General features: G+C 46.7%; 1 protein-coding gene across 1 annotated transcript in view; it reads left to right on the top strand.

The window, feature by feature from the left end:
- The first annotated feature begins 12,210 nt into the window (after positions 1 to 12,210).
- PICALM (phosphatidylinositol binding clathrin assembly protein) overlaps positions 12,211 to 14,873 on the top strand; it is a 160,762-nt gene continuing 158,099 nt past the window's right edge. Inside the window, 1 exon segment of the mRNA XM_077484929.1 lies at positions 12,211 to 12,588. Within this exon segment, the coding sequence (XP_077341055.1) occupies positions 12,459 to 12,588 (130 nt within the window). The 5' untranslated portion in view covers positions 12,211 to 12,458.

A 14,873-nucleotide genomic window follows, 5' to 3' on the forward strand; every position in this document is an offset into this window, starting at 1 on the left:
ATGTTTTATAGCAGAAAGCAAAAAATATATATTTTTTTAAATTTTCGTTTTTTTTTTCTGATCATATCAAAAAAACTAAAAAAAAACAAACAGTAGTATGCTCACACAAACCGATCAATATCCACTTATTGGGATTTTTTTATTTTTTTTTTACCAAAGACATGTAGCAGAATACATTTTTGCCTAAATATCTAAAGGGTTTTTTTTAGATGTTTTATAGCAGAAAGTAAAAAATATATATTTTTCTTCAATTTTCAGGCTTTTTTCGATCATATCATAAAAACATTAAAAAAAATCTTTAACATTAACCACTCCAGCCAGTTAATATGGGGATCGCAGGCGCTGCCTTAAATGCTGGAGGTTATTACATAAGCTATGACCATTGCTGGGAATTATTTTCCACCTTTGCCCTGGGCACCGGATGACCTTGACCTGGCACTGCCGGCACAGATGTCTTTCAAATCCCCCCCCCCCCCCCCCACTGTACTTGCACTAAAATGCAGATTTGAAATTAAAATTTCAAACCCGCCCCCAGTGGGGCTAACAGGGATTATAACCCTCCCTTACTCTATCAAAATGGAAAAAAAAAAAGTTTTGCCTATAGTTCTACTTTAAGCTGGCCATGTACCAGTGGAATTTCATTTGGAAATTGTCCTTTTTTTTTAAACTTATTTTTAAACATTTTTCAATTTTGTAAATGTTAGTGGGGTCATAATGACGTTCATTTTCGACTGTAGTAATGATACATTTCGAAGGAACAGGACAAAAATGTTTTTCTTGAACTAATAAAATTCTGAGTATGTGGTTTTAATTCGTAAAAAATTGTTTATATTGAAATGAAACATTTTTAATATGTCTGGGATTAAAGGGGCGTTCCGGCCACAATTTTTTTTTTTAAGTCAGCAGTTACAAACACTGAGGGGGCGTGTGCGCCCACTGCTCGCCCCTGGAGTAGATGCGAGTGCTCGGTGGTCGTGGTGACCACCGTGCTCCCGCAGTTGCTCGTGACACAGAGAGATCCCGGTTCTCTGAGGGGAGAAGAGACTGATCGTGTGTTCATACAAAGTATGAACACCAATTTATCTCTTCCCCTAGTGAGTCCCATCCCCCCTTCAGTTAGAACACGTAGCAGGGAACACAGTTAACCCCTTGATGGCCCCCTATTGCTAACCCCTTCACTGCCAGTGACATTTTCACCGTAATCAGTGCATTTCTATAGCACTGATCGCTGTATAAATGCCAATGTTCCCAAAAATGTGTCAAAATTGTCAGATGTATCCGATCGCAGTCACGATAAAAATCACAGATCGCCGCCATTACTAGTAAAAAAATAATAATAAAAATGCTTTAAATCTATTCCCTATCTATTTTGTAGAAGCTATAACGCTTATTGCGATTTTTATTACCAAAAATATGTAGATGAATACATACTTAAACTGATAAAAAAAAATGCCTTTTTTTAAAAAATGGGGAGATTTATTATAGCAAAAAGTACAAAATATTGTGTTTTTTTTATTCAAAATTGTCGCTCTTTTTGTTTGTTTACAGCACAAAAAATTAAAACCACCAAAAGAAAGCTCTATTTGTGAGGAAAAAAACGTAAATTTTGTTTGGGTGCAACGTCGCACGACCGCACAATTATCAGTTAAAGAGACACAGTGCCGAATCGCAAAAAGTGGCCTGGTCTATCAGCAGCCAAATATCCCTGGGCTGAAGTGGTTAGACTAAATTAAGATGCAACTATGTAAAACACTAATATCACCCAGAATCGGGTGTACAGGTTTAGTAACACTTTAATTGACTAAGCTGACGTTGGAAGCTGATTGGCTACTATGCACTGCTGCGCCAGATTTTGCACACTCCAGTTTTAGTAAATACCCCCCCCCCAGTGATGGCAAGAAAGAACAATCTGGCTATTTCTTTTTATGACTATTCAAATGAAAATCTAACCATAAATGGTCGGCTTTCCAGTGAGGATAAAACTGATGGGCGGAGTTGGGAACTTGGGTGCGGGCTTCTGGCAAGCAGAGTCGGTGAAAGGTATAAGAAATTGGTTGCTGTACATAACAGGCTTATAAATAAGATCATAATCTGTTTTTGTTGCACTGCCGTCATTCTTCTGCCTTCATACTATAGAATTTAGCATGACTCCTAATTTTCAGAAAGGAAACTTGAAGTGACTCAGGATAATGACATTACAGGGAAAATACACCATGTCCTCTAATAATATCTACAGATGACAAAGGACCAGCCACCCCCACCCCGTCCCTGCATTTGTGATGTGAAGCCCTGGCATTTCCTGTTTATAACATATTTTGCTGGGTTAATGACCCAAATAAATCCTTCACAAATTAGTTTGGAGGAAAGAGCAACATTATAAGCTTCCAGGAATCCACATTTGCCTTTTTCCATGATCTCCTCAAAAACACATTATAAAAAAAAAAAGACTATTATGCATAGTATGTGCCATACATGCCCGTAACCTGTATTACTTGTATTAAAGTGGTTTTTGTTTTATGTATAATTTTAACTGACATTTAGCTAAAGAAAAAAAAAAAGTATCCATACCACTTGAAATTGTCCTCATTTTGTCATGTTACAACCAAAAACGTATGTAGCACTGATCCCTGAAGGAGCGGCTGATTTAATTGGGCTTACCATGACCTTCTTCACCTCGTGTATGTCTAGGGCAGCCTTTCTCAACCTCTTAAACACAGAAGAACCCTTGAAATAGTTCTCCGGTCTCGGGGAGCCCCTGCTAAAAATTAGAAATCTACAACTCATGATACATTACGGACTACGGACGAGGATGATACGATGTCCGTGATAGGCGGAACACAGGCTGCTGGGAAATTCAGTGTTCCGCCTATCACAGGCGAAGGCGGAGGCGCGGCTTTTGAATTTTACAATGGCCGCCGAGGCGCCGACGAAGAGGGCACGGGACGGAGGCAAGGCAAGGCACGGCACGGGACGGGACGGGACGGAGGCAAGGCAAGGCACGACACGGGACGGAGGCAAGGCACGGCACGGGACGGAGGCAAGGAGGCAAGGCACGGGACGGAGGCTCGGGACAAAGGCTCGGGACACAGGTAGGCTGGACACACACACACACACACACACACACACACACACACACACACACACACACACACACACACGGATGGATGGATGGAGACACACACACACACAGGGATGGATGGATACACACACACACAGGGATGGATGGATGGATGGAGACACACACACACAGGGATGGATGGATGGAGACACACACACACAGGGATGGATGGAGACACACACACACAGGGATGGATGGATGGATGGACACACACACACACAGGGATGGATGGACGGACACACAGGGATGGACGGACACACAGGGATGGACGGACACACAGGGATGGACGGACACACACACAGGGATGGACAGGCATGTCTCACCCTCGGCTTATACACGAGTCAATAAGTTTGCCAGTTTTTTTGGGGGTAAATTGGGGGCCTCGGCTTATATTCGGGTCGGCCTATACTCGAGTATATACGGTAGCTGCTTACAGATAGCTAAAAAGATCAATGGTGTCAGTGGGAACTTATCTGAGAGACAGAAATTGCCCAATGCTGAAAGAACCCCTAGCAACCTCTGGAGGAACCACGGAATCCTGGTTGAGAATCACTGGTCTAGGGGTTTCCTGAGGTAGATGGCCCAAGAACTGTAGAGACTGACGCCAGATCCACTCTCAAAGTAGGGTTAGAGGGTTTTAGGTATGAAAGTCCAGGTACTCTTGAACTAAATCAAACAGGCAAAAGAGTCTCTCACATTAGGAAATCCAGAGAATAGCCATTCACAACTGGATTCTCACCCTTATCGGATAGTCCTTCTCTCACTAGGCCTAGCAGCCAATAGAGTGCTTAAATCAAACAAAGTCTCTACCATAGACTTGCTGTAGAACACTTGGATGAAGTCTCTGCCACAGACTTGTTGTAGAACACTTGAATAGAACTGAAAGATGTAGACAACTCAAAGAACCCTCGTATGGTACCAGTATCTTGCAGCCGATCCGGCGATACCACATGAAACTAGATTCGCTTGGGGTCTTTCAACTTAGCCTCCAGGCTCCTGCTGAGAAGCCAACCCTTGCATGGCCTTCTCTAGAAGAGTCCTCCCCTGAGTGCTTTCACAGTTGCTGGGCCTCTCCACAAACCAAGACAGCACGGGACCAACTTAGAATCTTTCTTTCAGTTACTTTGCCTCGGGCTAGCCAGCCCCAAGACTTTGAGTCGGGTGGATCCGCACCCCAGGCCATGAAAGCCCCGGGGGCTGGTCAGGAGGACCAGGTCCAAACAGCTAGCAAGCACTTCTGGACTGGAACCCCGAAGCACGTGACGTCAGCACCTTATGTACCCCCTTCCAGAATGCACAGCGAGAGTGACACTCCCACTGGGCTGGTTCCCGAAAGAGAACTGGCACCTAATGCACCCAACTGGACTACGTTCTAGCACCTGCTAGGGATAACAGCGCCACCTATGGTCAAGCAGAACGCAATGCAATCCAGCCAGACTGGTACTGAGGCCAAAATTTAGAGTAATTAAACCCAAAAGCAAACTGCGGTTTCAGGAATTTTAAATGCAAAAAAACACATAGCAGGTGCTCTTTAGGAGCCGGCACTACAAGAAAATGTATTTTATTGGAATTTTATGTGATGGACCAACACAAAGTGGCACATAATTATGAAGGTGAAGGAAAATGATAAATGGTTTTCAAAGTTTTGTTATAAATAAATATGTGAAAAGTGTGGGGTGCGTTTGTATTCAGCCACCCTGGGCCAGCACCTACTGCTTCCCACATTGCTTTTTATACTATTTTTGGTGATCACTTTTTAACCTTTACCTGCATTCCATTGTATGGCAATTTTTTTTTTTTTTAATAAACCAACCGTGGTTGACCTACGCCATGTGGAGCTTTTGTCCTTTTTCTTTCACCATGTTTGAGTATTGATGATTGCCCTCTGAGAACCTTGTTTGGAACAGTTTGGATTCCTTGGGAACCTCCGCTCTGAAACCATCGCTCTGGAACCACCATCCAATTCCATCCAGCTTGACGTTACAGTCTTTGTGCCATTTTCCAGCCTGGCATCATCCTGCACTGGGAAACCAGTACTACAAGCCTTCCTGACGCACTGCCGTATGGTTTGTGCATCCATCCATTCTGGTAAGAGTATCCATTCCTTCATCAGAATACGTTTTATGATGTCATCTTACCCTGCTGTGATCATATGATATTTGCCTCTGTTTGGGACTTATGCCGCGTACACACGATCGGAATTTCGGCTAGCAAAAGACCGATGAGAGCTTTTCATCAGAACATGTGACCGTGTGTATGCTCCATCGGAATTTAGCTGGCCGAATTCCCGCCAGCAAAAATTTGATAGCATGTTCTCAATTTTCCCAATGGAAAAATTTTCTATCAGAAATTCCGATCGTGTGTATGCAATTCCGATGCGCAAAAACTCACGCATGCTCAGATTCAACTATTAGATGGAAGCTATTGACTACTAGGTATTGAACTTCCTTTTTCTAGTCCCGTACGTGTTGTATGTCACCACGTCTTGGCGGTTGGAATTTGGTGTGACCGTGTGTAGGCAAGACAGTTTGAGCGGAATTCCGACGGGAAAACCATCAGAGCTTTTTCCGACGAGAATTCTGATCGTGTGTACAGAGCATTAGAGTCATTCCTCTACCCAGTGGACTTTTTATATGTGGACATTTGATTTATGTTTGGCATTTGTACATCACTGTGATATTATACCATATTATATAATACTATATTTATTTATGTTTGATATTTTCATTGTGACACCTGTTGGTTTTCATTTAGCGCTACACTTATTTTTCGACATTACTATTGGGACTTTGTTTGTGTGTTAGCAGCTTCATTTTCACTTTTAGGGTTTAGCGCGGTATTTTTCTCCATTTACACACCCCCAGAGTCAATACTTTGTAGAACCACCTTTCACTGCAATTACAGCTGCAAGTCTTTTTGGGGATGTCTCTACCAGCTTTGCACATCTAGAGTCTTGCCACAGATTCTCAATTGGATTTAGGTCTGCACTTTGACTGAGCCATTCTAACACACGAATATGCTTTAATCTAAACCATTCCATTGTAGCTCTTTCTGTATGTTTAAGGTCGTTGTCCTGCTGGAAGGTGAACCTCCGCCCCAATCTCAAGGTTTTTGCAGACTCTAATGCCCTGTACACACGATCAAACAATCAGACAACAAAATCCATGGACTTTTTCCCACGGCTGTTGGCTCAAACTTATCTTGCATACACATGGTCACACAATGTTGGTCGGAAATTGCGAACGTTAAGAACGTGGTGGCGTACAACACGTACGACAAGCCGAGAAAAATGAAGTTCAATAGCCAGTGCGGCTCTTCTGCTTGATTCTGAGCATGCATAGAATTTTGTGCATTGGAATTGTGTACATACGATCAGAATTTCCGACAACAGATTTTGTTGTCAGAAAATTTGAGATCCAGATCTCAAATTTTGTTCCGATGGAAAATGTCCGATGAAGCCTACACGGTCGGAAAATCTGACTGTGTGTATGGGGCATTACAGGTTTTTTTCTAAGATTGCCCTGTATTTGGCTCCATCCATCTTCCCATCAACTCTGACTAGCTTCCCTGCGGCCGCTGAAGAAAAGCATCCCCACAACATGATGCTGCCACCACCATGTTTCACGGTGGGGATGATGTGTTCAGGGTGATGTGCAGTGCTCGTTTTCTGCCATACATAGTGTTTTGCTTTTGGGCCAAAAAGTTTAATTTTGGTGTCGTGACCAGAGCACCTTCTTCCACACGTTTGCTGTGTCCCCCACATGGCTTCTGGAAAACTTAATTTCAACAATGGCTTTCCACTCTTCCATAAAGGCCAGATTTGTGCAGTGTGCGACTAATAGTTGTCATGTTTACAAATTCTCCCACCTGAGCTGTGGATCTCTGCAGCTCCTCCAGAGTTACCATGGGCCTCTTGGCTGCTTCTCTGATGAATGCTCTCCTTTCCCAGCCTGTCAGTTTAGGTGGACACCATGTCTTGGTAGGTTTGCAGTTGTGCCATACTCCTTCCATTTTCAGATGATAGATTGAACAGTGCTCCGTGAGATGTTCAAAGCTTGGGGATATTTTTTAAAACCTAACACTGCTTTGAACTTCTCCAATACTTTATCCCTGACTTGTCTGGTGTGTTCCTTGGCTTCCATGATGCTGTTTGTTCACTAAGGTTCTCTAACAAACCTCTGAGGGCTTCACAGAACAGCTGTATTCATACTGAAATTAAATTATACACAGGTGGTGTCTATTTACTAATTGGGTGACTTCTGACGGCAATGGGTTCCACTAGATTTTAGTAAGGGGTATCAGAGTGAAGGGGGTTGAATACAAATGCAAACCACAAGGGGCTGCCTTGCCCTCCTCCTGATGCTAAATGTCCAACACTTTGGGGGTTCAGGTCTCCGGGCTGAGCTTTAGGCTAGGCTGCGAGTGGTTGCGGGTGTGGGACTTTGTGTAAATTACACCTATTCCGGCACCTGCAACCACCTGCAGCTAAAACTCATTACTCTATGGAAAACACATGAGGCCGCCATTCAACTTTTTGAGTGCAGGAAATCACATGGTGCAAAAGCAACAAGCAATTTCTGTTTGGCTGGATTTTTATTAAGGTGCAGGAACCTTTTTCCTGCATTTCCGCAGGTATAGCAGCCCATTCAAATCAATGGGCTGTTGTGCCCATGCAAACAGGAGCTGCAGCAAATGCATAGGTTAAAGTGGTGTTCCACACACAAATTTTTTTTTTTTTAATTAATAAAAAAAAAAAAAAAAAAAACATTTGGGAAAAAAAAAAAATGAACTCACCTCTAAATGCCTGTTGCTAGGGGCTCCCTCGTAGTAGTCTGCCTCCTTCAGTGCTCAGACACCTGACGTCAGTTCCCCTCAGCGGAGGAAGGGCTCAGCTCCGCCCCCTCCCTCCTGTCAGTCATCTGGGACATGACAGATTCCAGATGACTGTGCGGCCAATCACGGCGCGCGGCGCCTCTCGCGCACATACAGTGGCTGCCTGGCTGTGAAACCATAGCCGGGTACCCACAGTTGCAATGCCGGCACCGCTGAGAGGAGGGGGGCAAGAGCGGGGCCTCGTTCCCCCACATTGCTAGACCCTGGGACAGGTAAGTGTCCGATTATTAAAAGTCAGCAGCTGCAGTATTTGTAGCTGCTGACTTTTAATTTTTTTTTCTTCAGGGGAACACCTCTTTAAAGTGGTTGTAAACCCTTACAACATACTTTGACCTACAGGTAAGCCTAGATTAAGGCTTACCTGTAGGTCCAAGAAATAACTCCCAAAGCTATAAGGTTTAGGAGATATTTGCCCGAAGACAGGCACCACTGTCTAGGGCGCATGCACTGAGCGCGGCATCTTCAATGACGGAGCTGCCGTGCATGTCGGCTCCCATGCGCATGCGCGGGAGTGACGTCATCGTGGCTTCACCGAATGACAGCGGGGGAGCTGCGAGATCCACCAAGAAGATGGATGTGCCGGACTACAGGGGACAGCGGTGACTTCGCTGGCTCCTGTGTCAGGTAAGTGACACATAATGGACTACTATGTGATGCATAGTAGTCCATTATGCTTTGCTTTTGCAGGGAATGAAAGAGGAAGTTTTCTATTTTTTTTAAATAACAAACATATCATACTTACCCCCACTGTGCAGTTCGTTTTTCACAGAGTGGCCCCGATCGTCCATTTCTGGGGTCCACTGGTGGTGCTATTAGCTCCTCCCTGAATTGTATAAACGCCTAGGAGAATCGTTCTCCTGGGGGGTTACTTTGCATCGTGCTCCCAAGTCCAGCATTTGCATCCATAGACACAGAATGTAGGACTCGGCTCTGCCCCCCAGTGCCCGCGTCATTGGATTTAATTGACAGCAATGGCTGTGCTGCTATCAATCTATCCAATCAAGAGCCGAGAACCCGAGGCAGAGCGGTATAGTGGGTCCTACACTATCCATGAAGATCCTGCTTCGCTAAACCATGGGGTCCACTAATCATGGGGTACTTTGTCGCAGTAAGTGGGCTTAAGCACCATATAGCAATATGGTATGACCAAATCCCAATATTTTTTGATGTTCTTTGAAAATGTCTAGGTGTTTTTAAAAAGCCTTGCTGGAGGTAAATGTTAGTTTTGCATGTGTACACTGTAATATTTTTTGTTCTGTTGTATGGTCTTATGGCAGCACCATCTTTATGCATTTTTTTAGGGTGTGTCCCCCAAATATCTTGTTTGTCCATTGTATGGATTCTGACCAAATCCTGTTGGGTGGAGCACCCCACTCCCTTACCTTTCATTAGTGACCACCTGTGTCATGGTGGAGACCTCATGTTCTCCCATGTAGAGGAGTATAGCTCCCATGGTTTAGAGAAGCAGGATCTCTCAATCTATGGATAGTGTAGGACCCACTAATCATGGGGTACTTTGTCACAGTAAGTGGGATTAAGCACCATATAGCAATATGGCGTGACCAAATCCCCATATTTTTTTATGTTTTTTGAAAATGTGTAGGTGTTTTTAAAAAGCCTTGCTGGAGGTAAATGCATGTGTGCGCTATAATATATATATATTTTTTTTCCTTCACTGGTGCATGTGTGCGCTATGTGCTGCATGTGTGCGCTATAATATTTTTCTTTTTTTTAACTTCACTGGTAGACAAGGTATCAGGAGGCATGGGAGGTGAAGAAGGTGAGAGAGGCAAGGCTGGGGCTGCAAAGCTCGGATCCAAATGTACAGGAGGCTTCCACATGCGCTCCTTAACCACTACTATACAGGGCACTTTCGCCCCCTTCCTTCCCAGACCATTTTTCAGCTTTCATCGCTCTTGCACTTTCAATGAAAATTGCGCGGTCATGCTGCGCTGTAACCAAATGACATTTTTAGCATTTTGTTTGAACAAATAGAGCTCTATTTTGGTGGTATTTATTCACGACTCTGCTTTTTATTTTTTGCGATATAAGCGAAAGAAGAGCGAAAAATGTGAAAAATGTGAAAAAAAAAAAATATTTTCTTTCTATTTTAAAAGAAATCCAATAAAAACTAATTTTGTCATAAATTTAAGCCACGATGTATTCTGCTACATGTTTTTGGTAAAAAAAAAAAAACATTAAGTGTATAATAATTGGTTTGTGTGATCACGGACATATGTACGCAAATGATCATGTACAGATGTGTGCAGGTGATCACGGACATATGTGTGCAGATAATCATTGGGACATGTGATTTTACTGTTATATATGTGGGGGACAGGTGTTTTTATTATTTGGAGACATGTGTGTTTTGGGGATATGTGTGTTTTGGGGGCATTGTGGGGGGACATGTGTGTTTTGGGGACATTGTGTGGGGACATGTGTGTTTTACAGTTGTGTTTACACTAGACTGGCGATCAGTGAGTAAAAAACAGCTCATACTCACTGATCACCAGCCGGCTGCAGCGATCCGCTCTCCTCTCCTCACCGACAACTTCCGTGTGAGGAGAGGAGAGCCGATTGCCTAGCAACCAGCTGTTTGTTTACATCACATGAATGCTGTGATTGGACACGGCCGTCATGTGATCAGGAGGGCCAATCACAGAGCCCTCCTGCCAATCGGAGACGCGTGTGTCCGGGTGACGCAAGCGCATCTGGAATACGCCGCTGCGCGGGCATGCACGATCACCCTCCTTCTGAAGGACGTTCCTGAATGTACACTCAGAAGGAGAGGGCGCCCACCTGGCCGTATATCTACATTGGCCGGATGGGAAGTAGTTAAAGCGGAGATCCACCCTAAAATGGACCTCCGCTCATCGGAATCCCCCCCCCCTCCGGCGCCACAATCGGCACCTTTCAGGGGGGAGGGGGGTGCAGTTACCTGGATAATCCAGGTAACTGCACCCACTTCCGGGCTAGCTCTCTGCGGAATGAGCGTAGGTTACGCCCCCGTTCCGCAAGCGCCCGCCCCCTTCAGCAAGTGCCCCGCTGCCTGCTGGGAAACACACAGCTCCCAGAGGCAGCGGGGACCGTCCGGATTGCGCCGCGCGGCTCGCGCATGCGCAGTAGGGAACCGGGAAATGAAGCCGAAAGGCTCCATTTCCTGATTCCCATACCCAAGATGGCGGCGGGACCCGGCAGCCGAGCGAGCGATCGGCTTCGGGTGCCGACATCGCGGGCGCGCTGGACAGGTAAGTGTCACTATTTAAAAGTCAGCAGCTGCAGTATTTGTAGCTGCTGGCTTTTAAAAAAAAAAAAAAAAACGCGGAGTCCCGGTGGACTCCCGCTTTAAAAGAAGGTCTCTCTCAGAATCTGGAGTCAATCAGAATGGCAAACGTGATCAACTTCTCCAGATCTGTAGGTATGGAATTCAATGGCGTAATCGGCAACAGTTCCTGTTCTCTGTTTGATGGACATGAAGCTCTTGGCAGCAGAAGTGGAGCATGCGAGAACTTTAAATACCATTTAAAGGAATCCACAAACTCAAGATAACCGGTTTTTGCATCTCCCATAGAAGGTTTTCCCGGGCCAAGGATCTATCAGAAAGCAAAGTGGTTAAAACGCAAAAAAAAATGCACATTGGCACAACGTTCAGGTGCAGGAATGCGAACAGGAATGCATGCTGGGAACTTATGATAAAATATACGTATTGTGGGGTCATTAATTGTTAATGGCGCCCTGAATGCAGCTAGGAATAGTGTGTTTTTATCATGTGACAAATGCACCAAAAAATGCAGAAGAAAAAACACGCAAAACTGACAAGTTGTGGGAGCTTTTTTTTTTGGCATGTTTTGCAAATAATGCACCAAAAAGAGCACAGAAAAAAATGCTCATTGCTGTGAATGGGGCCTAACAGATAACATTTTCAGAATGAAAATTTGGCAAAAGCAGTTTTAAAAAATAAAATAAAAATCGTTTTCAAAGGGGATGTGGGGATCTCCTGTCTTAAAGGATCTCTCCATTGCACACAGTAGTACGATCTGCCCCAGAAGGTGTCAGCACATGGCCTGACTCTCTGGGCGTGCCTGTGCCGCAGGTACGGCCCCGCCCACTCAAGTGGGATTCCCGCCCGGGCAACGCCCCCTCCATCTCAGACTCCGCCCGAGCGGCAGAGTCCTCTGGAACGGCCCGCCCCCTCCCCGTTCGGAATCGGAAAGCGTCCGCCCCGTGGTCACGTGAGTCCGCCGGGCAGTGAGGTGGAGCCGAGCCGCCATTTTCCTCCCTATCCCCGTCCTGTGTCACCTGTACGGCGGTTGCCAGGGCCGGGAATAGCGGCGGGTTGGGATCCGTTATTCCTCCTCCATGCTCGGGTGTGCGGCTGGTCTGATCACACCGGATCCCCTCCAGGCCTGATCCTCTCTCTGTGTGTCCCTTCCCCGGAGTCGCCATGTCCGGACAGAGCATCACCGACCGCATCACAGCGGCTCAGCACAGTGTCACCGGATCCGCCGTCTCCAAAACCGTCTGCAAGGCCACCACCCACGAGGTCATGGGCCCCAAGAAAAAGCACCTGGACTGTGAGTACCTGGGGGGAGGGGCCCCTGGGGGCCACAAACCTTTCAGGGGTCCTGCTGAATGATGTGTGCTGGGGGCCAAACACTGTATGTATGCTTCACACAAGGGCCCCTCCTGTGTGTTGTGTGATCACACAGGGGCCCTAAACCTGTATATGACCATCAGCATCTCATACAATTCAAAGAGGTCCCTTTTTGAGTATGGAGGTGCCCCCTTTTAGGTGATGGGGCCCCTCGGAGCTGTGAGGGGCCCCCTTTTTGTGGACGGAGGGGACCTTAGGAGCTGTGAGGGGCTCTCTTTTTGTGGATGGAGGGCCACCCTTTTTGGGGATGGAGGGGCCCCTCGGAGCTGCGAGGGGCTCCCTTTTTGGTGACGGAGGGGTCCCTGGTGCTCAGACTGGTTTAGTACTGGGTACCCAGAGTGACCCTTGATGTACATATGATCCTGTGATAGTGGAGTAGCCCTTGGCACCCAGAAGGGGTCTTCTTTGGTGAGGGGGCAGTGTTGTGATGGAGGGGCCCCTGGGGGACATATGGGTTTTGTGTGGTGTTAGAGGGACCCCTATTGCTTAGGGTCCAGCGTGGTGATGGAGGGGCTGCCAGTGTGCATAGGGGGCCAGCATGGTGGAGGGGCCCCTGGTGCTCAAAGGATTCCTGTGCATTGATGTAGGGGTCCCCAGTGTGCAGTGGGGTTTTCTGTGGTATCATAGGGCCCACTGGGGTCCTATGCAGGTGTTTGGAGGCAGTTGAGGGTCTGCAGTATTGGGGTTGTACAATGGTATGGGTGACAGGTCGTTCTGTTCTCGGACGGGGGAGGGCGCTCTAGCGGGGTGCTGGGGGGATATTGGTGCCCCTCTGTTTCCTGTGGGATGATTGAGGGGATCATGATGAGTTGTCCTGTGTGACAGTCAGGGGGACAGTGCTGGAGGATGTCCGGCTAGAACTCGAGGGGGATACAGAGTGCATCTGACTAGGAACCCCCTGGAGAGTGAGGGTGGGATCTGTAGTAGGCTGTGATCTGTGCCCTCGGATCTCGGCTTGTTCTGCTGTCACCAAGTCTCTCGCTGTGGCCAGCAATGTGGTGTTTGAGGTCTTGTGTGGGCTTATAACTTGCAGCAATTTATAGCAAGTTGTTCAGAAATGTACCCTTTAACTACAAGAGACCCCAAGAGCGCCCCACCCGTCAAGCGCAGGAGGAACACACCAGCCATTAACATCTTAAGATCAAATACGTTTTTGAGTCTCCTGTCTTGAGGGATAGAGTCATGTTGGGGTGGCGTGGCGTTGGGGCCGGCCGCGGTGGCGCGGTGTTGGAGCTCCTGGAGGTTTGGGGTGGGTGTTATGATGTGGTCTTGGGTCTTCCACCCATAGTTGCAGGGGGATAGTGTGTTGGGGCTCCTGTACTTAGGGTGGCGTTGGTGTAGTCTTGGGGCTCCTGTATTTAGGGTGGTGTTGGTGTAGTCTTGGGGCTCCTGTATTTAGGGTGGCGTTGGTGTAGTCTTGGGGCTCCTGTATTTAGGGTGGCGTTGGTGTAGTCTTGGGGCTCCTGTACTTAGGGTGGCGTTGGTGTAGTCTTGGGGCTCCTGTACTTAGGGTGGTGTTGGTGTAGTCTTGGGGCTCCTGTACTTAGGGTGGCGTTGGTGTAGTCTTGGGGCTCCTGTACTTAGGGTGGTGTTGGTGTAGTCTTGGGGCTCCTGTACTTAGGGTGGTGTTGGTGTAGTCTTGGGGCTCCTGTACTTAGGGTGGTGTTGGTGTAGTCTTGGGGCTCCTGTACTTAGGGTGGTGTTGGTGTAGTCTTGGGGCTCCTGTACTTAGGGTGGTGTTGGTGTAGTCTTGGGGCTCCTGTAGTTTTGTTCTGGCCAGACGTTGGCTCGGTGTCTCTTGCTCTGGATGTTATGTGGTGTATTTGGGCTCCTCTGTCTCTTGGCTGTCCTGTGATGTGGTGGAGGAGTTCCTGTGTTTTGGAGACGTCGGTGGCTGTCAGGCTTTAATGTAACTTGAGTCGGGGCTGTTGTGGCTGTTCAGTCACGCTCTCCATACTGTGTAGGGATCACACAGTCCTATATAGCTAAGTGATTTCTACTTTAACTGCATACTGATGTCAGGATCAATGTTAAGGTAAAGCTGTACCCGGGGGGATTAAGAACAGGAATACTCTCGCAGTGAACCAACCCCCACAGTGCAAGTGTTGAATGCTCATTAGGTTTAGGTGATGAGGGATTGGCCCTTTCCTCTGCTTCCCAGTCCCTGATCGCTCCCTCACCGCCAGGGACAATGCAGGAATAGCT

The sequence above is a fragment of the Lithobates pipiens genome, unplaced genomic scaffold (assembly GCF_037356315.1).
Source record: "Lithobates pipiens isolate NorthernLeopardFrog02 unplaced genomic scaffold, aLitPip1_a1.2 Scaffold_169, whole genome shotgun sequence".
Lineage (NCBI taxonomy): Eukaryota > Metazoa > Chordata > Amphibia > Anura > Ranidae > Lithobates > Lithobates pipiens.